Source organism: Myodes glareolus, chromosome 9 (genome assembly GCF_982192425.1).
Source record: "Myodes glareolus chromosome 9, mMyoGla1.1, whole genome shotgun sequence".
Classification (NCBI taxonomy): Eukaryota; Metazoa; Chordata; class Mammalia; order Rodentia; family Cricetidae; genus Myodes; species Myodes glareolus.
The window spans coordinates 3,039,808-3,067,571 of record NC_142034.1 but is presented as its reverse complement, the minus strand read 5'-3'; the positions used below and the strand labels follow the sequence as shown (position 1 = coordinate 3,067,571).

General features: G+C 48.5%; 2 protein-coding genes across 5 annotated transcripts in view; one reads left to right on the top strand and one right to left on the bottom strand.

Moving 5' to 3' along the window:
- The first annotated feature begins 6,824 nt into the window (after nucleotides 1-6,824).
- LOC148120735 (uncharacterized) lies at nucleotides 6,825-14,306 on the top strand. The gene is made up of 4 exons (XM_087910850.1): nucleotides 6,825-6,925; nucleotides 7,570-8,318; nucleotides 11,061-11,165; nucleotides 14,182-14,306. Exons 1-4 carry the CDS (start codon nucleotides 6,825-6,827, stop codon nucleotides 14,304-14,306), a joined length of 1,080 nt encoding a protein of 359 aa, XP_087766976.1.
- The window catches only part of LOC146893369 (E3 ubiquitin-protein ligase RNF213-like), a 109,932-nt gene continuing 95,367 nt past the window's right edge, over nucleotides 13,200-27,764 (bottom strand). For all 4 annotated transcript variants that reach the window (XM_087909679.1, XM_087909681.1, XM_087909680.1 and 1 more), the window contains exons 53-65: nucleotides 26,317-26,473; nucleotides 25,387-25,567; nucleotides 23,977-24,068; nucleotides 23,243-23,494; nucleotides 21,033-21,165; nucleotides 20,698-20,781; nucleotides 19,747-19,927; nucleotides 19,329-19,530; nucleotides 18,186-18,263; nucleotides 17,283-17,477; nucleotides 16,610-16,699; nucleotides 16,342-16,520; nucleotides 13,200-15,135 (exon numbers count right to left, since the gene is read on the bottom strand). In XM_087909679.1, coding sequence (XP_087765805.1) covers nucleotides 14,982-15,135; nucleotides 16,342-16,520; nucleotides 16,610-16,699; nucleotides 17,283-17,477; nucleotides 18,186-18,263; nucleotides 19,329-19,530; nucleotides 19,747-19,927; nucleotides 20,698-20,781; nucleotides 21,033-21,165; nucleotides 23,243-23,494; nucleotides 23,977-24,068; nucleotides 25,387-25,567; nucleotides 26,317-26,473 — 1,978 coding nt within the window. In that variant the 3' untranslated portion in view covers nucleotides 13,200-14,981. The remainder of the gene's footprint in view (nucleotides 15,136-16,341; nucleotides 16,521-16,609; nucleotides 16,700-17,282; nucleotides 17,478-18,185; nucleotides 18,264-19,328; nucleotides 19,531-19,746; nucleotides 19,928-20,697; nucleotides 20,782-21,032; nucleotides 21,166-23,242; nucleotides 23,495-23,976; nucleotides 24,069-25,386; nucleotides 25,568-26,316; nucleotides 26,474-27,764) is intronic.

The following is a 27,764-nucleotide window of genomic DNA, read 5'->3' as shown; positions in this document are numbered from 1 at the left end:
CCAGGAGGTCTGCAGGTCAGGGTGGAGGCTGGTTCCCAGGCCTCAAAGGGGATTCCCTCTTCCACTATGACTCTAGTTTATTGGGTTGACAAAAAGTGAACAAGACAGGTAGTTGTGGTGAAGAGGACAAAGCCAACTGGACAGCAGCTTGCAGCTCTCTGCTTCCTGTCTGTGGACAGTGTGAGCAGTTCATGCTCCTGTTGACACACCTTCCATACCATGACAGACTGTTCCCCAAAACCATGAACCCAAATAACCTGTTTCTTCACAGCAACAAGAGGAACAGCTAAAAAACCATGTCAGGACCTCATGCTTCAGCAAGTTACTCACCAGAGTTGCCCAGAGTCCCTTCGGCAGGGTCTCCCTGCAGCTGGCCTAACGCTCCCGCCCTGGTTGGTGAGCTGTCAAAAGCTCTTTCTCCACAGGTTATAGTGGGGCTGGGCCAGGCAGGAAGGGCTGTGAAGTTACTTCAGACTGTGTGATCTGCTCTGAAACTCAAAGTCTGAGCACCAAAGCCTAAAAGGCAAGTGGGAAGAGTTGCAAAACTTTGAGATCTGGCTGGGTACCCTAGGGCAATCTCTGTCCCTGAAAGCACAGGGGCAGTGCTGGCATGGGTTCATTGCTGTCTGATCTGGCTATAAATGCTTCCATTGGATCACCCTGACCACTTGGAGAACAGCAAACTTGCTTGTTTGATCTTTGTCCCCATTGGAATGTGACATTTCCTCAATCCTACTGCAGTCCTCACAAAGAAACACCCATGCAGCAGAGAAACCATAAAAAAATATATTGAGGCAAAATTCTATGAATGACCAGAGACCAAAGGTAAGAATATGAATAAATGACATTGTAATGTAAGGTTTTGTAGACAAAGGTGCAGATGTAACAACTGTACCAGAATAAAAATTGTCCTTCTTAGGAGGTAAATTTTCAGCTTTTAGGGACTGGAACTTTATCTCAGGGAAAACAAATTGTGAGATGGGTCAAATGTATAGGGCCAGGACAGAGAGGAAAATTAAAGCCATATGTGGCTAACATAGACATAAATTTATGGGGATGCAATTTCTTACATTAATCAAAAACTCAGATTAACATTCCTTTAATCTCAGACACAAACAATAAACTAACATATGTTTCTGGGGAAAATATTTGAATGCATCATAAACAGTCATCAACCATTTAGGTTGTAGAAGAACAGGGCACAACAGTTGCTGATCTTTCAAAGGTACCAACAACCCTACTTTTAAGGTGGTTAACTGACAAACCTGTCCTGGTAGAACAATGGCCTTTGACATCAGAAAAATGAAAGACCCTAGAACAGCTGGTACAGGAAAGGCTAAATGCTCATTGAAGAATCAAACAATCCTCAAAATTCTATTGCATTTATTATTAAAAATATCTGGAAAATGTTAACAGGTTGAGAGCCCTACAGCCTGGAGTTGCGCTGTCTTCTCTATTATCTAAAGATGGTCTAGTATAATTATTGATTTAAAAGACTGTTTCTTTGCTATACCTTTACAAGAAGAGGATAGAGAAAAATGCCTTCATGATGCCTACTTATAATAATTCATAGCCTGTTAAGAGATATAAGTGGAAGATTCTTCCACAAGGGATGTTAAACAGCCCCATCCTGTGCCAATATACAAACAAGCAGCCTTATTACAACAAATTGGTGCTCCAACATGGTCGACTTAATCCACGTAAAACCTGAGAAAGCTTAAAAAGGAATCCTAGACACGAAAGAACAGAGTTAAGCATGATTTGGTAGCGACATTTTCTTGGCTCGGCTGTTTGCTAGAAGCAAGCAGAGGCATGGCTCCTTTAAGAGAGGTTTTCCTGATTCAGCCATAGCAGAAAAAAAGCTGTACTGTTTCAAAACTGTAGCTTCCTGGGTCATGTTGCTAGTGAGCATTCTAACGCGGTCCAGCTGTAGAACATTTAAATGGGGTTTGTGAACAGATTGCTACATCTTGCTTAATGGCAACATAGACTGGATGTGTGCCTAAAAATGGAGCAATGTACATTTTGGCAGCAAACAGCTCCACCATGCTGTACTGGGCAGAGCAAGCAGGAAGTACCATATTTCCCCTAGCAATGCCATAGCTTAGTATTTTAAGAAGCAGTTCTGGTCAGAAAATAATTACAGATACACAATAATAATAGAGTCAGATAAAAAGACCTCTAAGTTTGTCACAGTGTTGGATAAATGTACGTAGGCTTGGAAGAGAGAAGAAAAAAGAATATAGAGAATTATAAAAAAGAGGTAAATGGATTAAAAAAGGTAAAGTCTTTAAAGAGACAGAGTACAGACAGTCATAGATTAAAGGAATAAAGATAATAAAATAAATATTAAAGAGCATTAGAGTAAAAACAAGACACGTTAAGGTAAAATACACATAGAGATTTGGGATTATATATTATTATTATTATTATTATGTTTTCTCTGAATTTTTTTTTTGACTGTGAAGGAGCTAAATACAGAGAGACATTTCACAGCTGGGGGGGGATTCCCTGGTCAAGCACATACTTCCCTTCCCACATGCCCCCTAAGGAAGGTGGGAAATGTGGGTACCATAGAGATTACCTTCCTGCTCAGACATGGTGGGTGTCCCTGGGGCTCTTACATCAGGTGTGTGATGGGGAGGTTGCCTTTCTCTGCCACACACCTAATTTACAGGGAACTTACTGGGTGACAGGACCACATATATCTTCCCTAATGTCCCAGCCCCATCAAAGACTGCAGGAGCAGCCCTACCCGCAAGGGGCGGGGGAATCTTAACAGTCACTACAGTCTGGCGTAGGCTGCCACCTGGAGGCCATCCTATGCATCTGCAGCTCTGCTGCTCCCCCTTAGGGAGAGTCCAGTCTGCAGCCTGCTGCATGGCCTCCTTCACAGCTTCCAACCTCAGGGCCTCCGGAGTGTGCGAAACTGTGGCCTGAAAAACTGTCCCACAGCTGGCACAGACAGTAGATTCTCGAAGTACTTTGCTGGTAAGTGTGGAATGAGACTCCACAGATCTCTGCAGCTTTTGAGCTGTGTTTTGTGAGTTACCTCCAGTCCTCTATACCTTCTCTTTGAAGTCTTATCTGAGAGCTTTCCTAAGGATCAAAGCCTCTGTAAACTTAGTTTAAGGAAAACTCATGGTATTCTTATCTGAGAATTTGCATTTGGCCTTGTCCCTCTGGGGGGGGGGGGGACTCAGACCAAAGGCTTGGTATCAAAATTGCCTTGCTGCAGGTGTGAACTGTATTAGAATAAAAGGGCCCTTTGCTCAGCAAGGGTGCCTGAGTCGGGAGAGACTGAGTCGCCCTGCAGCTGGAAAGGCTAAAATCACCTTGTGCTTCTTCCCACGGGTCTGTGTGCATGCTCAACTACACCAGATATACAGCAGGTAAGGCCTGAAATCTGCTGTTTTCTACCTCACCACTCTGGCTGAGTTGCTCGAACATCAAATTCCTCCCGACCCGGAGGAATTTTTGCTAGCGTCTTTCCAGAGCCCAGATTGTTCTACTTTAAAAAGTGGCTTTTCCAGCCAGGCCGTGGTGGCGGTGTACATCTTTAATCTCAGCACTTGGCATGCACAGGCAGGCAGATCTTTGTGAGTTCAAGGCCAGCCTGATCTACAGACATAGTTCCAGGACAGCCAGGGATACACAGAGAAACCCTGTCTCAAAAAATCCCAAAAAAGAAAAGGGTGGAGCTTTTCCTGGGTCCTCGACTATGGGCCGCTGTTGAGCAGGCACTGGTACGCGATGGGTGACACAGACGGGGACCTGCATGATGCTCTCCTGCAGCCTGAGATTGGACTAGGTTAACTGCTTCTTCCTGTCACCTACATAGTTTTCAGAGCTAAACCACAAACAGCTGACTCTAAAAATCTGATACCATAAATTGAGGTTAGACATTTGTACAGAGTGTTGGTTAAGGAATACGAATAGGGAGTGCCATTGGTCCGTGTTATCAGGCAGACCTCGCAAGAGAAGCTGGCATAGCAGTCTTCGGCCGCTTTTGTGTCTAAAAGACTGTGATTCAACAAACCAGACACCTGCGATTCTGTCCCTGTGTATCATCTGTGAAAGTTTAATAATCCATTCACAGGGACACCTAGTCTAGCTAATTTGTCCTCAACTGTCTTGTCAGCTAGCTAATGATGGAAAACAGGCTTATAAGTTTCTCACCATCTTGTGGAACAAAGACTTAACTATAAAGGCATATTTTATTCACCAAAATTACACAGTATGGGAAGAGCCATCCTCCCGTCAATTCACAGGAACAAAAGTATCCAACAGATGAGGAACACACTGGCAACAGTTGTGGGAGAACCCCATGGCTATTTTAGGGGAGAGCTCATGGTGGCACACAGAATTACAGACAGACACAGTTCGTTATTCATAGACAATGATATCATAAGTCTTGCTTAAGAGTTTATCCTCCTATTCATCTGGCGGGCCGACCTTAGGAATATCAGCTGTCATCTACAGACCTGACAGGAACCACCTGGCCACACTCTTTCAATACCCTACCCTGACTTAAGGCTACAAGAAGCAAATGCTAACTGGATGCTCAGACACAGGGGCTCTGCTCAGCGCTGGGTTATAACTCACCTGTGGCATACTGCCACCCCAGAGAACCCTCAGGGAGGGGAGATGGAACCCTGCCTAGTGGGCTCCACACGGGAGGCAAATGTGGCAGCATGTGTCCTGAACAGGGCTTAGAGCCTCAAGTCAGGGTGTTGAAGTCTACAGGGGGAGAACTGAAGATGGGGTTCTGTGCCTGCTGCTTCCCACACAACTTTAAGGGTTGGCATTAATACCATTGTCTGTTGCTCTGATAAAATGCTCAGCCTGAAGCAACTTGGGGAGCAAAGGGTTGATTTCACCTTACACCTTCAAGTCACAGTCCGCCACTGATGGAAGTCAGAGTGGGAACTCAAAGGTGAACTGAAGCAGAATCATGGAGAATGCTGCTTCCTAGCCCATTCAGCCAGCTCTTTCCAGCCCAGGTCATCTGCCCTGGGACAGTGCAGCCCACAGTGGGCTGGGACCTCTCACCTCAATAATCGGTCAAGACAAACTCTTACAGACATGGCCACCAGTCAATCTGATTGAAGCAATTCTTCTACCTTCCAAAGTGACACTAGATTGTGTCAAGGTGACGATAAAAAATAACCAGGACGATTCTTCTCACGAGGTCAGACAGAGAGAGGCCCAAGGGGTAGGGTGGGGACAGCAGATCCAGAGTATCCACAGGAGCCGCCTAGTGCTGGTGTCTTTGTTCTTACCCTGCACTCTTGAGAACAGTGAGGGACCCACAGGGACATGAGCCCCAGGTCCTTCTCACTACAACCCTGCTCCGAGCACAGTAGGCACTCTGCATTTGTGTTGAGCTGGAACTTAGAGGCCCTTAGGGGAAGGCACAAAGCCAGAGTCAGGAAGTGTCTGAGGCTTCTGGAGGAGAGGGGATGGGATTGCTAAGGCTGGGGTGTGGCCAAGGCTTTCTGAGATGCTGAGTGGATGAATCACAGGCTGACTGCTCATGCGTGCACACACATGATCTATGTAGAGAGGATCTGAGTATCTTACATATACCAGGGCCTGAATCCAGAAATCTTGCCAGAACCTCACTCTTACTCGACTCTCTGATCTAGAACTTATGGCTTTCACAAGTATGAGAAATACTCTTGTTTACACGCTATCCAGCCTGATGCATTCTGGTCTATCAGACAGAGAATGCAGGAGGACACTAAGACACAACTCTGGTCGTGTGGGATGAAGGAGGCTCATTAGAGTAAGTACTGTCTAAACTAGGCTCTTCAGGAAGTTGGAGCCAGCCAGGTGAGGACCACTGTAGGAGAGCAGGCATGAAAGGCCATCGGAACCCTGCTGGGGGATTTAAAGCCATGAAGAAGAGCATTTAGGAGTGACTGAGAGCAGTGGTGGAAGGTGAACCAACAAGGTCACATCAAGCAGGGAACAGCCCAAAACAGGCCTCTACATCCCATTAGCAAATGTGAATTTTATTAGCCAGATCATGGGAGTGAACTGAAGCTCTTGGCTGTTGTTTTGATGGCTTCTCGAGCAGCCCAGGCTGGCCTTGAGTTTTTGCTGCTCCTGCCTCAGCCTCCTGAGTGCCAGGATTACAGGTGTGTACACCATCATGCCCACCAGGAAGTTTTACAAATGTCTGTGATTGGATGGCACCTGCTTCTTATGAAAAATGCTCTCTTATCCATGGAGACCAAGGAACAACACTTGAGGGAGGGAGCCTATGTACAAGCAGATCAGTAGCTACAGGAAGGACGATGTGGCATGTGCATGCAAAAGACAGAGGGAGGCAAACAAGGGGACGGATTCCAGCAACACTTAACATGGAATTAGGAAGAAAGATGGGAAGTATTGTATGAGGGAGACTATGAACCAAGCAAAATGGAAAGTCTGTATGATAAAAAAAATGGAAAACATTTATTTCAGCTCAAAAAATTAAAAATAATTTTAAAAACGGAGCTAGTGTGAGACAAGATCAAAAGGAGGAGGCCTATGAAGACTGGGACTCCCTGCTTGGGCAACTTGTGGTGCATGCTGTGGGCCCCTGAGGTGAGCAACCCAGGACACCCAGACCTAGAACTGACTGTTGATAATTTAAGAAATAGTTTTTTGTTTTTGTTTGTTTGTTTTGTTTTTCAAGACAGGGTTTCCCTGTGTAGTTCTGACTGTACTGGAACTAGCTCCAGGACAGCCTGGCCTTGAACTCAGAGACCCTGAGATTAAAGGCATGAACCACCTCCGCCCAGCACAAAATATTTTTGTTTTTTGTGTAGCTATGCATGGACTGGTGGGAGTTTGTATATAGCACAAACCTGCTGGAGCCACAGGGGCCAGAAGTCCGTTCAGGTCTTCTGGAGCTGGAGTATGGGGGCAGCAGGATGTGAGAGTGAAAACTGAACCTGGATCCTCTGCAAGAAGAGTATTCAAGGGAACTAACTGGAGAGATGACTCAGAGGTTAAGAGCACTGGCTGCCCTTCCAGAAGTCCTGAGTTCAATTCCCAGCAACTATACGGTAGCTCACAACCATCTATAAGATCTGACACCCTCTTCTGGCCTGAAGGCATATGCAGACTGAACATGAATATATAATAAATACAAATTTAAAAAGGGAACAGTATTCACTCTTAGCCACCGACCATCCCACCAACCCTTTGTACATTGACTCTTCACAGTTACCCTATTTCCTGAGCTTTTGCCTTTTAGAAATACATTCCGACTTATACATTAAAGTCTACAAATGAAGTGAAAGTGTATCAAATCTCGAGGCATGTTCAAGGTTCTGGGTAGGCTTTTTAGCATCAAAAAAGAAAAAAAAAATCTAAAAACCACAGGGCGTGGGGGCGGAGAAGAGAAGAAACTGCACCCAGGCTCTGATCGCTGTCTCGGGATCCAGTTCCCTTGGGTGCTTAGCCTACGAGAGCGGTTACCTTGAGCTCTGGGTAGCTCAGCACCACCGGGGAGGCGCAAGCCCGGGAGCTCTCCCCGTTTACGAAGGACACGTCCACGCCCCCGACCCTCTGCAGGCCCAAGAAGGTGGGGTCCCGCTGCCAGGGCTCCGTGTCCCGGTCCACCACGCGCGTCTTCAGCCGGGCTTGTTCCCTAGCGGGGCACAAACATCGAAACGGGCTCAGGGCTCTCGGGACAGCCCGACCCTCGGGGCGGCCCCCTCCAGTTCACCGCAATCTCCTTTCTGCCTATCAAGCCAGGATGAAGGAAGAAAGCGCACCGCGACCCGACGTGCGGACCGGAAACCCAGGCCGCGCCCACAAGGCAGAAGGCAACTTCCGGCAGCCCGGGCCGGGCCAGGCCTGCGGTGCAGCCCCGGTGTTCGGTTTCACAGCTGCACGGGACTATGAGGCCGTAAAATCATTGGAGAAGCCACCCGCGTGGCTACTGCGGGCCCCGACCCCATTACCGTTCCCAGAGCAACAGGGTTTCCTCTGGCGGCCTCGAGCGCCATGGTTGGGCCCCGGCGCCTGTCGTGACGTCACTCCCCGAGCGCCCAGTGCGGAGCCGTTAGCCTTCGTGGCCGCGTTCGTCGCGTCAGCTGTGGTGGCCGCCGCCAGGGGCCGCTGTCCCTTCAGCGCTGGCCGTCTAGGCGCCTCAGGCCGCTGTCCGGTCCGTGGTCGCCGCTGGGTTTCGGAAATGCGCGCTCGCGCTGCGCTCTTCGCGCCTCCGGCCTCCCGGGCAGCGTGGGACGCACTCGGAGGATCCACGAGCAGCCGCGTCTCTCGCACACCCCGAGCCCGGGGCCGCGGTTCCTCTGCATCAGGTCCGTACTTGGGCACAGCTTGCTGAGCAGACGGCCTCTCTGTAACCTTTAGAGGAAAGGAAGAGGGGACACCTTTGCTGTAGATTCTCCCCAACTGCGTTGGCTGCGAGGCGCCCTCAGGCCGAAATAACAATTCAAAAGACCAGGGAAAGAGGCTCGCGGGCCAGGGTGGCGCACACCTTTAATTCCAGCGCTGGGGGGCGGGGGGTGGCAGCAGAGGCAGGGGGATCTCTTGAGTTCGGGGCCAGTCTGGTTTACAGAGTGAGTTCCAAGGACAGCCAGGGCTACACAGGGAAACCCTGTCTTGGAAAAACAAATTAAATACATAAAACGCTCCTGCAGACTTTAAGTGTTACACGTCTGAGGGGAATGACTGCCCATTGGTGCCTGGAAGCAGCAAGTGTTCGAGCTCTGCTCAAGTCTCTGTCCCTGTCTGTCTGTCTTTCTCCCCCACCCCTACCGTGTGTGTGTGTGTGTGTGTGTGTGTGTGTGTGTGTGTGTGTATGTCCGTGTGTGTATGTCCGCGTGCGATCCCCAATACAAGTGTTACAGCTCTGAAGGGAAAGCTATCCTGGGGTTTCCCGACCCAAGGAATACCACAAAGTAAAACCACACTACAAACACACATTGGGGGACAGCTGCCTCTGCTCCAGTGAGAAACAGCAAGAAATGAGCAGTAGACAGTGTTTATGTGGGACTTCTGGAGGTGTGGTGGCCTGATCTTGGGTCAAGCTCAGCGATTGGTGAGAACTTTATATTTCTGTAGAGAGGGGCCTAACCCCTCTCCCCTAGAGGAGCTGGGAATGGCTGTAAGAGAAGACTGGGGAGGGGCCTGGACTTTGGAACTCCTTAGGCTCTTGCTCTGGAGGGGTCAGACCAGACCAGTCAGGGAAGGAGCCTGGCCTCAGGAGGTCACTAGGGGCAGGGCTTACAGGGGTCTCTGAGAGCAGCAAGAGAAGCTGTCCTGTGCCAGAGTTGGCATAAATAGCTGACCCAGACCAGGGTGTGAATTAGTCAGGGTTCTCTAGGGGAACAGAACAGATAAAATGAAAATACACAAAGGAGATTCAGAACTTACCATGGAGAGTGAGGGTTAGCAGGCAAAAGCAATAGCTCCCTCCTTCCCTGTACTTTTATGTAGAGGGTCACCAGAAGGTGTGGTCCAGATTTAGGGTGGGACTCTGGACCTTGGATCATCCAATCATGGAAGTCCCTCACAGGTCTGTCCAGCTGCCTGGGTTTTGATTCCAGATAGAGTCAAGATGAAAACCAAGAGTAGCCACCCCAGGGAGTCCACCCAAAACAAACCCAAAATTGCCTAATGCCTGGCGATTTGGTGCAGAACTGTAGTTTTTCTGTTCCTAACCTCAGTTCTCTGCCCCATTAATTCCTCCCTGGATGGGCACTTGAGGGTACAACCTTCCTGTGTCTGGTGCAGTCTTTCACCCAAATGGACATTCTGTTGGTTCAGGACACAGAACCTTATGTAATGTGTGTCCCTCCTCTTCGTGATATGAACTCAGCAGACTGGAGATTTTTTACAGATTTATTTTTATTTGTGTAAGTCTGTGCCATGAGTGCAGGCGTCTGTGGAGTCCAAAGGAGCTAGAGCCCTGGAGCTGGAGTCACAGGAGACTGTGAGTCTCCTGGCCTGGGTGCTAGGAATTGAACTTGGGTCCTGTGAAACAGCAGTGCACACTTTCAGTTACTGAACCATCTCTCCGGCTCTAGACTGCAGTTTTGTTCTCTCTCTCTCTCTCTCTCTCTCTCTCTCTCTCTCTCTGTGTGTGTGTGTGTGTGTGTTTTCCTTAAGACAAGTTAAAAGAGTCTACAGAAGCAGGCGACAGCTGGAAGGGCTGGGCTTGGATCTTCTTGCTTAGTTATGGTCTGAAAAATCTGAGCAAATCTAAGGCACTTCCTTTGGAAATAGACGATTCCTGTTTTATTTTTTAGATCAGTGCTTCCTTCTTGCTCTTTCTGCATTGTGGTAAATGCTGGTGATGAGTTGGGAACAAGAAGATGGGAGGGTATTACCATTGTGCTGTGCTGGTGTGCGGGAAAATAGTAAATACACACGGGAAGGGGACTTTGAACTGGAGGTCGTGGTGGCTGTGTGAAGTGATACTTAGGGGACCTGAAGGTTGCCCACACCTCTGTAGACTTTGGCATTTAATACTTAGGGGGTATGGATTGTCACTTTCCTCAGTGATTTGGCCACTGTTAAGTTGCCCATGTTTCAGTAAATAACCTCCCACCCCTGCTCATGCAAGCAGCCACACACAAAAGACACAGGGAAGTAGGAGAAGACTTGCTGGGGAGATGGGTTTCAGTCGGGGAGGAAGGGATGAGAGAGGGTAGTGGGGGACGAGAGGATCAGAATGCATCAAAGGAGAGGGATTGAGTGTGGCAGGCAGAAGGGACAACAGGCACAAATGTCCCAGGGTAGGAGTGCAGTGGGTGTGTGAGGCAGCAGCTGAGGTCGGGGTGACATGGGCTGACCGTCACCAGGGGAGTTCAGACGTGTACACCTAAGTTGTGTAGTCTGAAGATACTTTTCACGAGGGAAACAGAGAAGACGAGGTTAGACCAAACTTGAGTCTGTGGTTGGGGAAAGGCTTCCTCTAACACAACTGGCAGGACCTTGAAAGTTAGTGGTTTCCAGGGGAGAGAAAGCCCGGTTCCTCCAGACTCACTGAGCACAGGCACGGTGTTTATTTACCACCCTGTGTTCTCTTCCCACAGAAACGGAAGGCATTTTGCAGAGGCGGAAACTGCAGTGTGAAGAGGTCAAGTGGCAGGCCTGTCGTCATGGAGCTGGCAGACAGGAGGGCCAGCACCGGTGCTCAGGTAAGCCAGCCTGGCTTCGTTAGAGTGGCCGGGGAAAGCGTTTGGTGTTTGGGAACCACTCAAGCCAGTGGAGATGGGGCAGCAGCTGTGGGTTCTGCGGAAGTCATGGCTGAGATGCTGACTGAAAGGAACATTGATGTCGGTCCAACTGCCTGGGAAGGAATCCCAGCAGGAGCAGCCCAAGCAGGGGACCCCTGTAGGGGCTGCACCCTGCCCCCCTCCTCTCTAGGGGCTGCGCCCTGCCCCCCCACTCTTCTGTAGCGGCTGCACCCTGTCCCCTGACTCCTCTGTAGGGGCTGCGCCCTGCCCCCCCCCTCCCCGCTGTAGGTGCTGCGTCCTGCACCCCCCACTCTAGCCCAGATGAACACTAGTGTGCTGTGCAGTGTGCCTACAGAGAGGGTGTGAGTTGCCAGCATTTACTGTCTGGAAAAAGGTGCGTTCCTCGTGCTCCTTTTCTAGTTGTGTGTGGATCCTGAATGCTCGCACCCAGGCTTACTTAGCAAGCTAAGGGAGCAGAAAGTGCAGAAAGCAATACAGATGTTATTCACTGCTTGGTATAGAATGCAGGGCCTTGGGTCTCCTGCCCACTGAGCACCCCTCTGGGCTCAGCTGGTTCTGCAGCCTGACCTTCAACACGTTATCCACCTGTTGTGGAACTGTTCCCTCCTAACTGAACACTGGATCCTGAAGGGCACTGGGGGCTCAGGGGAAACTCACTAGGCTCTCAAGCACACAGAGTCCCAAGGCTCATAGACTTGTCCCCGAGGTTATATATGCAAATCCTAGGGGAGCAGACACTTGTGGAGACAGCTGTGAGCCTTGGGGTGCAGGGCTTTGATAACTTGTTACTCAAGCCCGGTTGAGCATTTCAGTGATGCAGCCATGCGTCATGAGTCACCCATGCATCTGTCCCTAAGGTAGACATGTTTGCAGTAATTAGTGTGGTCTTTTCTCAGTGTCTCTTCTGGGGTGAATAGATATTTGCTCACGTCTGTCCAGGGCCACGAGAGATGTCCTGATGCAGGATGTTTCTGTATATGTGTTGCTTTTATTAGCTAATGAATAAAGCTGTTTCAGCCAATGGCTTAGCTTAGTAAAATCAGGCGGGAAATCTTAGAGAGAGAGAGAGCTGAGTCTAAGAGATGTCATGAGGCAGCCTAAGAAGAAGGATGCTGGAACCTTACTGGAAGGCCATCGTGGAAATACATAAATTAATGGAAATGGATTAATATAAGAATAACTAGCTAGGAATTAAGATTAAATACTAGGAATTACTAACTAGCTAGGAATACACTTGAACCATTGGCCAAGCACTGTTGTAATTGATATAGTTTCTGTGATATTTGGGTCTGGGTAGCAAGGAAACCAACTACCAGTCTCCATTTACAGTGTTGCTACTCATTTGTTGGTGTGCTGGGGTCACTCGAGTCCTCTTTGAGGTGAGAACACTGGAATTTCCTCTTAGCTGAAGTAGCTCATGGCTATTTCAGTTAACAAATCCTAGCATGGCTTAGGAAAGGTACAGAATCTGAACTACTTCTCCTTTTCTGCCCTTATTTCCTATTCCTGATGGATCTTCCTCATCCAAAGCCCGATTCATTGAAGTCAGGACTCATCTCCATTTTCTGGTAGCTGTCCAGTGAAGTTTCCTCTAGCAGAATGCTCTGAGACCAGTACAGCAGCGCGGTCTCTGCCATAAACAAGAGTCCTGCGGTCCTTTTACTCTGAGGAAAAAATATTGCCCATGTCCTAGACTGTAGGTTTTCTGTTCTGAACCCTACTGGATACTGCAGCAGGGGAAATTCACAGAAACCCAAAACCATTTCGAAAAGCCTGGCCAAGGTCTGTGTGTTGTAGATGTAAACTCTGCACTCAGGAATTGAAACATTCAAAAATTCATGTGTGTGTGTGTACAACCCGAAGTTAGCCAGTTCCTTCCTTCTCTGACCCAGGTCCCAGCTGAAGTCATCAGACTTGGCAGCGAGTGCCCTTCCTCACTGAGCCATCTTCCCGGCCTAAGAAGGACTCTCAGCAGTAAAGCTCAAGTTTATTAAAATGGGTCTGACAAAAATAGGGCAGTTCACTTTTGCCAGGGCTACATCTGTGTATTTTGTGCACAGACATACATAGACAGTTAAGCATAGTATAGCATACAAAATGAAACATCTTAATTAAAATTCTTCATGACAAAAAAAACAAAAACAAAAATGCCTAGCTAGGTCAAAGCCAAAAAAGTGCTTCACAGCAAGAAACAGTGTGGGGCTCAGCTGCCCTCTGATGACCAGGGCGAGTTAAGCCCCAATATGAGGTATCAGTGGAGATCCAAGGCCAAGTTGGGAAATTCAGTGAACCCTGTACCCTGACACATGCATTCAGCAGGAAACGTGGAATGCAGACATCTGGGGACAAGTGCACTTCATAGTTTGGAGTAAGATGATCACTGTCACTGTGAACAGTCTGAAATGAGTTACTGCAGGTCTGCTCAGAACAGGGCGTGGTTCAGATTCACCTTTGATGGTGGTGCTGTGCCCATGGATGTGCTCCTGACTACCAGTCTGTATTTCTGCAGAGTATATGGGCCCTCGAGTTCAAGTTACTGTCTCTATGAAAGAAATGACTTCCAGCTTGTGAACACTGGCTGTTCTTACGTGGTGCGCGCCAGGAATAGGATTAGTCCAGAGGGATCAGGGAAAGCAGAGCGGACTGTGACACAAAGAGACATCACGTCCAGTGGGAAAGACAGCACGAGACCAGGGTGGGCTCTTTTCCTGCCTTCTCTTAACTGGTTTGTGCTCAGGGAAGCTCAGATCTTGTTGAATGCATATTGGACAGCTACAGTCAGTAACTCTCCACAGTATCCCTCGAATAGCTTTCATTTCAACCGTGCTAGCAAGTGAACTTCAGGGCATCAAGTTTGCTAGAAAAGGGCTCCACCACCGAGCCATAGTCCCAGCCCCCAAATACCTCTGACCAAGGCCTGTAACACATTTTCCCTTGTGCCCTTTCCCGTTTGCAGTGCTGGGGAGAGAACCCAGGACGCTGTGTATGGGGGGGGGGGGGGGCAAGTGCTCCAGCAGCCACCATCGTCCCTGCTCTCCAGTTCGTTCACCATGCTTTGCCCCAGTCCAGAGTTCTCAGTGAGTGTTTGGTTTTCTCCCTTTGCAATTTGGCAGTGGCTCATGCTGGGGTCGGCGTTAGGTCTTGTTCATGTGGCCTTACACCTTGTACAAGCATCTTGGATTTCCTTGTGCTAGTGTGGCAATTTTCACACATCTTAGAAACCAAGAAATACGTGTGTAGCACTCAAAACTTAAGGTACTGGAAGGAAGAATAAATGTACAGAAAGATTAATAAATGTTTCCTTTCTGTATATATTATATATGTACATGTATTCTTATACATATACAGAAAGAATAAATTTGTTTTTGTAATATATAATAGAATAGGAAGAAATGACTGCCCCTCTCTCTATGCGGTAAAGTAGTAGCCATGAACTATGAGGGGAGAGGCTGGCAGTGTTCAGAGGGTCAGTATTGGTTATGACTTGACTGTGGTTCTCTTTAGTTTCTTCTGGAATGTTAAGAGGCAGTTGATTGGCAATTTCGTATCATCATACACGAGGAAGTTTTGGAATAGGCGTGTGTTCCAGAAACAGCTTGGTTCTCTAAAAGCCGTCCTCTTGTATGGTGTGTGTAAGCCTTGAATCCAGTGCGGTGCCCCCACTTTTCTTCACGCAGGGGCACAGCCTGTGTGGGGAGCTACGAGGGGAGGTGGGGAGGACCTTCCTCTCCAGCCAGGTTTGAAGGCTGAGCTGCTCTACCTCGCCTGCCGGTCCTGTTTTCGTGTGGCAGCAGCTTTCCACACTGAGATGCAGCTGGACATGAGGATCTCCTCTGGGAACTGGGATTCCACTTCTGGGAGGACATCGCTGTCTTTAGTCTCCATGTAACTCACTAGAGTATCCCTGAGGCTGTGAAAGCAAGGAATAAGAGAGAGTTTGTAACATCTCTGTAACGTCAGTTCCAGGGGATCAGAATCCTCTGACCTCCCCAGGGAATCAGGCATTAAATATGAGCACAGGCTCATATGCAGGCAAAACAGCACACATACAATAAAATCAGGGATGTCAGATAAAAGGAGACACTGGTGTTGGATCATTAGATTGACATGCTTGGAAGAGATGTGTGTTCTGTAGCCTGTATACACTGGTTTGGCTTTTTACCAACTCTAGAGTGAACCTTTGTGTGATATAATAAGACTACTTGATATAAGGGGAATATATGAGTTGGTAGTTTTCGTGTGGCCCAGATTGGCCTCAGACTTGCTGTGTAGCTGACGATGACCTTGAATATCTGATTTTTCTACCTCTAACTCCTGAGTGCCAGGATTGTAGGTGTCTGTTACCATGCCCCATCTCTGTAGCACTGAGGAATGAACCCAGGGCTCTGTGCATCCTAGGCAAACAGTCCACCGATGAGCTACATCCCAACCTTCCTTCCTGTTTGCCTGCCTTTTGTGTGTGTGGTATGTACATGTGTGCACATGTCTGTGCATGTGTATTCAGTGGTCAGAGGATGGCATTGTGTATCTTACTCTATCACTTCCCCCCTCATTTCTTGAGACAGGGTCTCTTACTGAGCCTGGAACTTACTTTTTTTTCAGCAAGTTCCCAGGGTCCTCCTATCTTCCCCTCCCATCCCCAGTGCTGGAGCTGCATGCATGGGCAGTCACACCCAGATTTTAATATGGGTTCCAGGGATCTAAACACAAGGCCCCATGTGTGTGCAACAAGCAAACCTACTGGGCATTTTGGGAACCTCCTGCTTTGTTTTAATTACAAGGGACTAAAACCAAAGAGAGAACTCAAGAAATTAAAACCACGAATGCCTGGAATGGGGGGGGGGGCACACATTCTAATCCCAGCTCTCTGTAGGCAGAGGCACATGGATATCTGAGTTTGGGAATAGCCTGGTCTACAGAACTCTAGCATTCTAGGACACCCAGAGCTACCCAGAAAATCCTTTCTTAAAAACCTGAAAACCAAACCAAAGCTACAAAATAGCAGAGGCATGGAAAATTAGCAGAAAAGGATCTTGGATAAGTTAGGAGAATCTTCAAGTCAAGGGGAAGCCACTGGACAACAGGGAATTCTGCCAGCAACTGTACAAGGCCATACCTCCAATTGGGGTTGAAGTCGCTCTCAGCCTGGGGGCCCCTGAGTTTCAGCATGATCATCTCATGGAGCTCCAGGAGGAAGGTGTCCAAGCCTGCCTCATTCAGGAATGTGCTGAGGAGCCTTGCATGCTGCAGACTGAGGTCCTCTTTGTACTTGACATCAATTTCCCGAAACGGCTCCTGAAGGATCAGCAAGTGGTACAGTAAGACCTGAGAAGACCTGGGTGCTCGCTGCTCCCTCCGCAGTGGAAAGCAGAGATGGAACTCACTTTGTTCAGTCGCAGCCGCTGTTCTGACTTATGTGCAGATAGGAGCTGCCAGAGGGCAATGACGTGTCTCAGCTGACATCTGTTTAGGGCCTGAAAGTGAAGCAGATCCTCGGTGGAAGGCCAAAGTCCCAATGTGTCACCCCTGTGCACTAAGGAGTCTAAGTGCACACCATAGGCACATTCCCCCACTTCTGTCTTGAGCTCATTCTGTTTCCCTTGTCATGAGACAGTCACATCCACAAATGAGCTGACCCATCCCTCACAGTCCCTAAATTCTGCCACAGAGAGTTGTGACATCACACATCGTGCAGATCTGCACTGCTCACAGATGGTGGCAGCCTAGATGGTCAGTCTCCTTCTCGAGTGTGCTGTGTGCATGCTGGACTGGCTGTGTGAGGAACATTCTTGATGTTCCCCATTCTGGGGTTCTGATATGGATGCATTGTGTAATTAGGTAGGAATCCGGAGCTTCTGGGGAGGGTCATGTGATTTCCCATGCAACGTCTTCCAATAGGACTCCCCCTCTCTGTTTTGAGGTCTTGCTCAGTAGCTTAGTATGGCTTGGAACTCACTCTGTAGCCCAGGCTGACCTGGAACTGGCAATCTTCCTGCCTCATCCTCCAGAGTACAGGGATTCCTGGGATATTCCTGCAGGCTCTGTACTGTTGCTTACCTTTAAGATCAGCGCTGTCTGATCGCCCATCTGTAGGACATCTTGAATGTACACACTCAGATCCATGCTAGGATCCCCACCAGCTGTGCTCAGGAAACCCAGGGTGACTTCTACGACAGACAGGGCTTCACAGGCATCACTGTAGGACTGTAGCTGTCCTCTGATGGCACTGATGGCTGAGTTGGTGAGTGGGCTCTGGGGAACAAAATGCAAGGTTAGGGTTGTGGTTGACCTCTTGTTTCTCACCAACTGGGAAGAGGATGACTTTGTCACAGGTCAAGACAGAGCTGGGACAGGCTGCGTAGAAAGCACATGGCTGATTCTTGTGTACACTAAGTGCAGGCAACACTACAGACTCCACAGTAATGGAGACAAACTCACTGAACCTCAGACAAATCCTATAACCAGGAGGTACTAGTGCACACCTTTAATCCCAGCACTCGGGAAGTAGAGGTAGACGGATCTCTGTGAATTTGAGGCTAGCCTGGTCTATAGAGATAGTTCCAGCACAGCTAAGCCTGTACAAAGGAACCCTGCCTCGAAAAACCAACAAAACCAACAAAACAGTAACAATCCTATGAGGGGACACAGCCATTCAGCTTCCTCTCAGACTTGCTAGGAACGAGCAGGGACACATTTAAGTTCTCTGGCTGTTTATCCTCAGCGCACACAGCAGTGATATGTTACTAGAAATCCGCTCCTCAGAATGACTGTGTGTAAACTGAACAAGAAAGCTCAGTGAACTGCTGCCCTGCTTCCTGTGTAGTAAGCCCGGCTCACAGGAGTCCTGGGGTTCTTCAAAAGACACTGAGCCTCTAGTGCTCACAGTAGACACAGGATGAGGCTGGAGCTATCTGGAGTGGACAGAGCCTCCCAGAGAAGGACAAGGGTTGTCAAGAGCACCTGTGCCATTTTGTTCTTGATGGTCATGAAGAGATGCTCGTAGTTCCAGTCATGTCTGTACACCAGGGTGGGTATTCCCTAAATTGGGAGAGAAAGGTTCTTAGAGGTGAAATCCACAGTGGACCCCCAGTAATTCAGCAGTGGGACCTTGCTATTCAGGGCATTCCTGGGAAAGGTGGCATTGCTGCAGGAAGTCTGCTGAAGACACTGTCTTTGGAAGCAGTGACACAGCAGGTGCCAGCCTTGCTGCAGTGGCCTCAGAGATACTGCTACATAGATGCTGCACAACACTGAGTATGCACGGGGCCCCAGGAGGAACATGCGCAGGAGGACAACCCATTTACCAGCTCTTCAGTAACTGTTAAGTCTAGAGCTCGGACAAGGAGGTCACTCTTCTGCACAGCACGGCTGTCAGAGTGAATCAGAAATACTCTACACTCCAAGTCACAGCCTAACTGCAGTCTCCACGGTAAACTAATGGATGTCTGTGGACACGAATAAACGTACAAGAGTAATGTATCTGACTAGACGGGATCACCAGCTCTGCAGATGAAGGAACAGAGATGTGGCTCTGCCACTGTGTTCCTTGGTGGCAGGAATCCCATGTCTGAGGGCAGGCAATTAATTGAGTTAAGGTAACTGGAAATCTGAACTGGAACTAGGCCATAGGGCCTTCTGTGCCAGGTGAACGGAGGCAGTAGGATGCCATGCTGGGCATCAAATACAGAGATGATCTAGGGACACAGGATAGATGGCCAAAATGAGAGGCGGTGGCAGTTAATGGATGAGGACACACAGAAGGCACACTGGTTCCCGGGCACAGAATGCTGAGGACCAGTGCAACAGTGGCAGAGTTCTTTGATGATTTCCTTAATTATGTCAGAAAAACTAAATGCTAAGTCCACTGAGACCAGAGGATGCCTTTGAGAGACTGAGTTTCAGAGTGTGTTACCAAAGGCCTTGAGATCACCACAGCGGGTAGGCTAATGGAGCTGTGACCATGCATGCTTTGGGTGGCAAGGAAATGAAGCAGATAAGACTGTGGCTGGCATAGTACACTGTGGTGTACCTCAAAACATGAATAAGGATCCCTTCTTCGTGACAGACACACTAAGCATATAACTAGCAGCAGGCTCAGCCTACCTGGAGGGTCAGCCTGGGCTTGCCCTGGAGGAAGCGGCTGCTGATCTGCCGCTGGATCTTCTCTAGGTCAAACTCTTGTGAGGTTTCTCCGCCTTGCTGCACTTGGTACTGGCAGCTGGAGACAATCAGTGGAATCAGGTCCCGTTCCACATCGTAGTGGATGACATGCAGGTCAGTAACCTCAGAGGTGTCTACAGAATAGCTGAGGGACACAAGACACATGATTGATATCAAAAGCAGACACATGCAGACACCCCTGCTTCGGGCTCTGTGAACTGAGCAGGGGAAAGCTGTATGTCTGTGGAGGACTCTGGAGAGAGCGGCTATGGGAGCGTCTGCCATGGAAGAGCAGAAGTTGGCAGGGGCTCAGGAGCCCAGGGCTGGACAAGCACCAAGTTCTGTTGACTTGGACACGCACCTGCTGTTTTCCGTGGAGAACTTCTGCACCGCGTTGACCATTTGATTGTGCAGGCTAATCAAGTAGCTGACCAAGGCAGTTGCACAGAGGCCCAGGCCCCGTCTCCGTGGAAGGATGACCTCAAATTCGGCATCCAGATCCAAGTCGGAGCTGCAGTAATCATTTGGTAGCTTGATCTCACCTGGAAATGACAGGGTTATTCCTTAGCAGCAGCAGCCAGGTAGGGCTTGTTCCATGCTGTTTGAACAAGGTGAGGGAAAGAGGCACACAGACACGGTCCCACCAGCTGACACACTTCAATGACCTGGTATTAAGGTCTTGCCTCTAACAGATGTGCTGGCAAGTTTTCAGTGATCCCAGCTCTCTTGAAACCCAGTTTTTGGATTCAAGAAGAGGGAGGCTCTAATGCCATCATACTTCTCAGATCCTGTACTGGCTAGTCTTATGTCAACTTGATACCAGCTGATTCCAAGAAGGAACCTCAATTAAGAAAATGCCTCCATAAGATCCAGGTGTAGGCCATTTTCTTAATTAGTGATTGATGGAGGAGAGCCCAACCCATTGTGGGTGTTGCCATATTTGGGATGGTTGTCCTAGATTGAATAAGAAGGGCGAGCAAGTTGTGGGGAGCAAGTCAGTAAAGCAGCAGCCCTCCATGGCCTCTGCATCAGCTTCTGCCTCTGGGTCTCTGCCCTGCTTGAGTTCCTGTCCTGACTTCCTTTTATGATGAGCAGTTCTGAGGAAGAAATAAACCATGTGAACCCTTTTTGCCTCTACTTGCTTTTATCATCCCTTTTCATCAGAGCAATTGTCACTCCAACTAAGACAGCCTCCAAATGGAGACACCTAGAGAGCCTGTGTGGTGCTGGTGTAACAGGCCGAGCTCCATGCAGAGCATTGTGCGCACAGCACGTCCTGTGTGACACTCTGCTGGGGGAGGAGGACACTCACCATTGGTCTCCAGTGACTGCCTCAGCGCATTCCAGGTGGAAAGAAAGACAGTGATCCGATCGTGGTACAGCATTCTCAGCCCATCTGTTGAGTAAAGCTTTTGGTGAGAACTGTGACAACAGTACAGCCAAGTTCTGATCCACACAGTACAAGCTCTGATCTCTGGATAGAACCAACTCTGTGCTGTCCTGCTGCAGCTGAGCTGACTGGAATTTGTGTCTCCTCATCTCATGGTGAAAGCTCAAGACACATGACACCTGTAACCGAGCCCTCTTCCCTTCCTCTGTAAACACAGAGGGTCCTCATTTCTTCTTAGAGCTTGGGCAGAATCATACCTGATTGGTGACTGCTAATAAAACCTCGAATGGAACCGTACTCTGCTTCTGAAATGTTCTGGAATCGTTTCACTAGATCTCTTTGCAAGGCCAAGATCTCAGGCAAGAATTTCACCAACCTCAGTTCTGGCTCCTGCAGAAAGGAAGATGGGTAATAGTGATGCCTCTCATCAATCTAAGAAATGCTGTCGGCACATATTCTTTGTGGGCGATTGGTGCTGCTGATCCTATCTGGTCAGTGTTTCATCTTACATAGGGATGTACCCTAGAATTAAATACAAGTAAGGGCCACCCCATTCTTTCACTACAAACCCACAAATGGCTTGCAGGGTTATACTGTTCTACACACAGCCCACCCAGAGCCAAACCCATGTGCCAAAATCCAACAGGACAGAGCTGCCTTGAAGACTGCATCCTGTCTCATCCAGTAAAACATCAGCCCAGGTTAGACCCAGTACCTAACTGCAGGACCCAAAACTGCCAGAAGAAACAGGGAAACATGCTGGGTGAGGAGTGTTTTCTGGACAGGAATCCAAATGCACCAGTCAGATGGAATACCATCTCACCCAGTCAGCAGGTGAGTGAGAAAACAGCAAGGGACAGATGCTGGCCAGGATGTGCAGAAAAGGGAATAGCATTGCTAGTAGAGTGTAAATATGAACAGCTATCAGGGCTAAAAGTATGGAAAGTCCTCAAAAATTAAACGTTAATCACCATACAGTCCATCCTTTCTTCCGGTTCTGCACTCACAGAAATGAGGTCACATGAGCACACACAACAGCTAAGACAACCTCAGCCTACATGCCTGTCAGCAGACGAATGGGCAGAGAATGTGTGGTGTATGTCTCAGAGGCAGACAGGCAGCCTCAGAGCATAGGATGGATACAGTCCTGCCATCGGCACAAAAATGGATGCAGTTGGCTTAGTGGTCACTTTACATTTATTTGTTTTTAAGATTTATGTATTTTATGTGCATGAGTGCTCTGTGCATGGCTGTCTGCACCACCAGTAGAGGGCATCAGATCCCACTATAGATGATTGTGAGCCGCCACATGGGTGCTGGGAATTAAACTCAGGTCCTGTGGAAGAGTAACCAGTGCTCTCAGTGACTGAACCATCTCTCCAGCCCCAGGAGGTCACTTTAATAAATGAAATAAGTCAGATACAGAAAGATAAGTACCAGAGACTCATATGTACGGCTAAGGGAGGTTGACTTAGAGGAAGGATGGCAATCACCGCTCTACTCCACTGGTCTCCAGGGACCACCTCAGGGTGTTCCATGTGAACAGAAAGACAGGGATGTGATTATGTAACCGCTTTCTCAGCCCATCTGTGGAGCAGCAGATGGAGGAGAGAAGTAGAAAGGTTGGCAAAGGAAGGGGGGGGGGGACATCACCAGTGTATTCTGTGTGCATCTGTAGAAATGTCCCGTGGGACCCTTTACCTGTGTATATTATTATGCTTAATAGTTATCATTATTAAATTATAAAGAGAAGAGAAAGTTAGTACTGGTATTGTACCAAAGCTTCGGATCCCAGCTTTCTCAGCCAAAGAAAACTACCCAAGAGAAGTCACAGCTTTGACATGAGGACATTTCTTCTGTGAACACCAGAAGTTTCTGAATCACTTGCTGGCTGTAAACACTGGTTCTCAGGGAAACAAAAAGACCACTGTGCTCGAGGACCCCAGTGGGTACAGGAACTGCGTGTGTTTCTGGGTCTTAGACAGGATTGCTGCATCTCATAGCTCTCCACCCTGCTTCCGGCCCACATCCCCACTTCAGTCTGTGCCTAGAAGGTCTACAGGTTGGGAGGAAAGTTTTACATACTAATAATATTTGCAATCAGCAGGCTCTGCAGGTCACCTGCTCCAAGCTACGAGGAGGAGACATGGCTCGAGACCTGTACCTTCATTGTTGCTGAGTGGCCAGTAGACCCCTGGTCCTCAAGTTCTCTTCAGGTGACCACTGACCAACTTGTATGTAGTTTACATGTGACTCTGCTTCAGATTGCCTGAGACTGCAAGCAAGGGCTGAAGACCTCCCTCTCTCCTTGAGTCTCCTGCTGTTAATGTTCTATTAGAGTCACAGCACTGGCAGCTGCTCAGAGCTCCACCCTAGGAACCACTATTCTGAACAAAGGTTCAGGGCTTGTTCGGTCCTGGGGTTCATCTGCACAGAAAAAGCTAGATCACCCGGGCATCACGTGTACCTTCTGGAGGAAGAACCAGAGGACAGGCACCGTTTCTTTGCCATTTTTCTGTTCTACAATATGCCGCAGGTTCTCCACTGTGATCTTCTTCCTGCAGCTCCAAATCTTCGAGCAATGAACCACACTCTTTTGGGGCAAGTGAGGCAGGAAGGTTGCTGGGTCCCTGTATATGATTTTGGCCACGGGGTTGGAGCTGATGCGCTCATCTTGGCTGATAAGAGCATTTACATCTGGCAAGGTTTGGTCAAGATGCTGGGTGAAGAAAATGACACAGAATTCTCCAACTGAGACACTGCTGCACACATCTGGGACACCTAGTAACTCCCTGTGGCTGCCCTCCTTGTCTTGAGTTTCCCATTGCTGGTTTCTGCTGTAATCCAACAGTACCTGTTGTAGGGTTTCCCTCCCTGTGCACAGGGGACTAAGAGGACCATACCTGTTGCTTTTCTTTCCTCACTTTATTTGTGGGGTGCATTGCTCCTCTCTGACAGAAGGGTCATTCATCCTCGACTACTGTGCATCCCAGCACATCTCTATAGGATCAAAAGTCTGGTTCCCACCCTCAGATGCTGCTATCTACAATGACAAGCTGGAGGATGAGGACAATGAAATTTGAACCTTGGTAGAGGCTCCTGCAGCTCTTTCCCAGGGATGATGGGCAAAGATTGCTCTGCAGATATGTGGGAGACCCCTACCCTATCCTAGAGAAGTGCTGAGTGACTGTCACAGCTCACCTCCAATTCAGGTAGAAGAAGAGCTTCAAGATGCTTCTCCCAGTTGTTTCTGGATGCTTTGGTTGACAATTCTGCATTAAAATTTAATACACCTACAAATAAAATAAAAACATGTGGGTTGCTCTAGAACAAGAGCCATAGCAGCCTGCATACAGTAAGCATGAAATAACTGTCAATAGAACGTCCTAAGTGGGGGAAGTAAGCCCCTTCCTAAGTTCTCTAAGGGTGTGAACTGTCCTGGATGCAGTCTCTGCTGCTCCCACATTATGACAGCATTTCAACCTCAGACAGGTCCTCTGACCCATTGCTGCCACAACAAAGCCATTTGATCAAAAGTACTAAGGACAGAACCTAAAAATCACAAGCCCAGGAGCAGTGACAGAGGCCAGTGGTACCATCAGCTACTCCAGCTGCTACCCCTCAGACCAGCAGGCAGAGCAGGCAGAGCAGGCAGGACCCATGAAGGTGGTGCAGATCCTGAGATGGCGAAGCCTTCTAGGACTCCGTCATTTGTGTGAAATCACAGGACAACTAAAATCCATGGAACAAATTCCCTGCGATGCTGACTGGGGAGGGAGGCCCAGGAGGAGTGAGTGCTCTGTTTGCAGGTGGCACTTTTTAGTGTCACTGCCTTATTATAAAGTAGCACAGTGGGTCAGGCGTGGTGGAGCACGCCTTTAATCCCAACACTCGGGAGGCACAGGCAGGGGATCTCTGTGAGTATGAGGCCAGCCTGGTCTATAAGAGCTAGTTCCAGGACAGGCTCCAAAGTTACAGAGAAACCCTTTCTCGAAAAACTGAGAAAAAAAATCAAAACAAAACATAAAACCAAAACAAAATAAAAAGCCAATAATGTCATCTGCAGTGACATTTACTGCCTTTCCTAGTAGACTTAGAGGCTTAGAGCAGAAGCGTCAGCTCAGGGAGCAGTGCTTGGTTTGTCTTGAGTGTGCTGTGCACAAGGAAACAGTGCGTTGTCAACTCTGTGGCTAGTGTACAGCCATGGGATTTTTAGTAAAGAGCAGAAGCAAGGACAGTCACTGACTCTTGGACACACATCGCCTGCTTTGGAGAGGACACGTGTCTCCATCACAGTGGGTTTGCACTTGTGTGTAAACAGTCCCGAGAAGCAGAGGTCAGAGGTCCTTGTTAGGTAGATGGATGGATGGAGGAACAGAGCAGCCTCTTTGCCCCAGTAAGAGTTCATGCTTTTTCTCCCATCTCCTCTCTGTTTATTAAGGAGTTTTCTGTGAAACCCATACTTGTCTCAAACTCACAACAATCCTCCTGCCTCAGATTCCCAAGTACTAGGGTTACAGGTTGCCATGCTTAGCTCAAGTTTATTTTACTCACTCAGGAGCCATGGGAAGTGACCCCTCAGTCCAGCTTAGCCTTTGCCCCTTTGCTTACTCTGGTCAAACTCGGGGTGCCGTTCCTGGAGCAAACTGCGCAGGATGAGGTGTACCACAAGGATGGTCTCGTCTGCACTCCTGCCCAGCATCTTGTTTAGCTGTTCCAGGTTTCTCTGGATGTGCTGCTGCAGGAAGCCTTGTGGGTCCTGAACCTGAGGCTTAATGATTCTGATCAGGGCCTGGGAGTAACAAAACAGACGTTCAGAACACTTCGTGTAAGAGGAGGTGGTGAGCTCAGGAGAGGCCAGGAAGAGGAGGACGCCAGCATGCCTGCTGCGGGATGTATCAGCAAAGATGGAAGAAACAGGAAATGCAACCTGTGGTGTTGTCTGAGAGTAGATGGCCTCAACCTTGAACATCCCCCTCCTGCTAATGCTAATATGAGGGAGATGCAGCACAGATGACCGTAGCTTCCCCATGCTGCACTTGGAAAGTGAATATGTGCTGTCATGTCTGTACAGGTGACATCTAGTCTCAGAAATGTAGAAAATTGTTATCAGTTAAAATAAACCAACTCCACTATTCAGTAATAGAACTCTGACCTCTGGAGAACTGTGAAAATATTAATAAAAAATAAAATTTCACTGGGCAGTGGTAGTGCATGCCATTAATCCCAGCACTTGGGAGGCAGGGATAGAGAGATCTCTGTGATTTTGAGGCCAGCCTGGTCTACAGAGTGAATTCTAGGACAGCCAGGGCTATAGAGTGACTCTGTCTGGAAAAAAGAAAAGAAATAGATTTTATATAATCTGACAAGCACTTCTTCCTAGTCCATGCCATGGTGGAAAAGGCCAGGAGACGTTAGGTTTCTGTCACCTGGTAGATTAGGTACCATCAACACACTCATACTTCACAGACCCTGGTGAGCAAAGGTCTGATGGGAAACAACAGCAGGATCCTCCCCTGTGTAGCAGCTTATCACAAGTACCTGGGGATTCTGAGTGGCACCCACAAGCATAGCCAAGTGAGTGAGTAGCCGGGTGAGAATGAAGACCACTGGGGACAGCCCTCGGTCGCATGCCACTGCTTCACCACTGGGCCGTGGGTTGCCCAACACGTGGCCGGTCTGTGTTCTATCCTCAAGACTGGAAAGGAAGAGAAGAGACAAGGTAGAGATTGAAAGAGGCTGCTCTTCCTAGCTACAGGGGCATCTCAGACCCTCAGGACTGGAAGATAGGGCCCTATGCTCTGAGGAAACAACATTGAAAATCCTTCTTCTTCTAGGCCTGGGACACCTGCCTATGCATCATTTTCTTTTCAGACCTGCTTTCTGGCTGACTGACTCCCCTAGGACTCAGTTTAAAGGGGTACAGGAAATGGCCAGGGCTGCTGATCATTAAGAAGGCATCAGGACAGAAGCAGGCTCCATCTGCAGGCAACTGGAGTGAGGACGTTTGTATTTTCCACGTTCTTCTCATTTCCCCAGTCGTAAACTGAGATCCACACTCTGCAGACCATTTCACTTCATGTGTAGTAGGTGGGAGATGCAATGTGTGCACTCAGTTGCGAAGATATTGCATGTCGAGAACTTCCTGCTAGGTCTTGGAGAGAAGCAGCTGGGGTATTGTAAGCTTTGTTCACACAGATGGACCAGAATGTATGGACTGCATCAGCCCCACCAACCAATCCTAAGGGTGTGACCAGCTGCACTGTGTCAGAAGCCGGGAACAGACTGCTATTTAGACTGTGACATCTGCTGGAACAGACCCTCTGTCCCTTCAAAGCCAAGCAACTACAAGCCAAAGCCAGGGCGGCTTTGCTTTCTTGTCCCAGTTCCCTAAAAGTGCACTAGGACAAGTCTTTCTACAGCGCTCATACTGTGACAGGCGCTGTGGACGATCTAGACGATGCAAACATGTGGGAAAGGTGTCATTCTCCTTAATTCCTGTGCCCCCTTATATAAGGGACAACTTTCATGAAGGGTCTTTGAATGTGATGTGGGTTTCCTAAAACTCAGCTCTCACCCAGACCAAGGCAGGACGGTATTTAACAAGCCTGATTATGTGTCCTTCATGTTGAAAAGGAAAAACAAGCCGGGTGTGGTGGCATTTCCCTGTAATCCTAACACTGAAGAGGCTGAGACAGGCCTGGGCCACATAGCAAGTAGCAGGACAGCCAAGTATGAGATCCTATAATTCAGGATCCTAGAGAAGCTAAGCAACAAGGTGAACCCTAACAAAAACATATGTAGATCAACCTGGAAAGGGGAAATAGACACGATTGACAAAATTGGGAACATAGGGATGGGGTGAGGAATAGGGAGGTTGTAAGGGGAAGAAGAAGGGAGAAGGGGAGGGAGAAGAGAACTTGAGGGAATGGGATAGTTGAGATGGAGGAAGGACAGAGATGAGAGCAAGGAAAGAGATATTTTGATTT

Excerpts from the sequence above, each read along its gene's own strand:
- LOC148120735 (XM_087910850.1), top strand. The coding sequence starts at position 6,825 with ATGGACTGGTGGGAGTTTGTATATAGCACAAACCTGCTGGAGCCACAG. Across the intron at positions 6,926-7,569 it reads GAGTATGGGGGCAGCAGGAT|GCCCAAGAAGGTGGGGTCCC; the intron begins GTGAGAGTGAAA and ends GACCCTCTGCAG. Across the intron at positions 8,319-11,060 it reads CCGCGGTTCCTCTGCATCAG|AAACGGAAGGCATTTTGCAG; the intron begins GTCCGTACTTGG and ends CTCTTCCCACAG.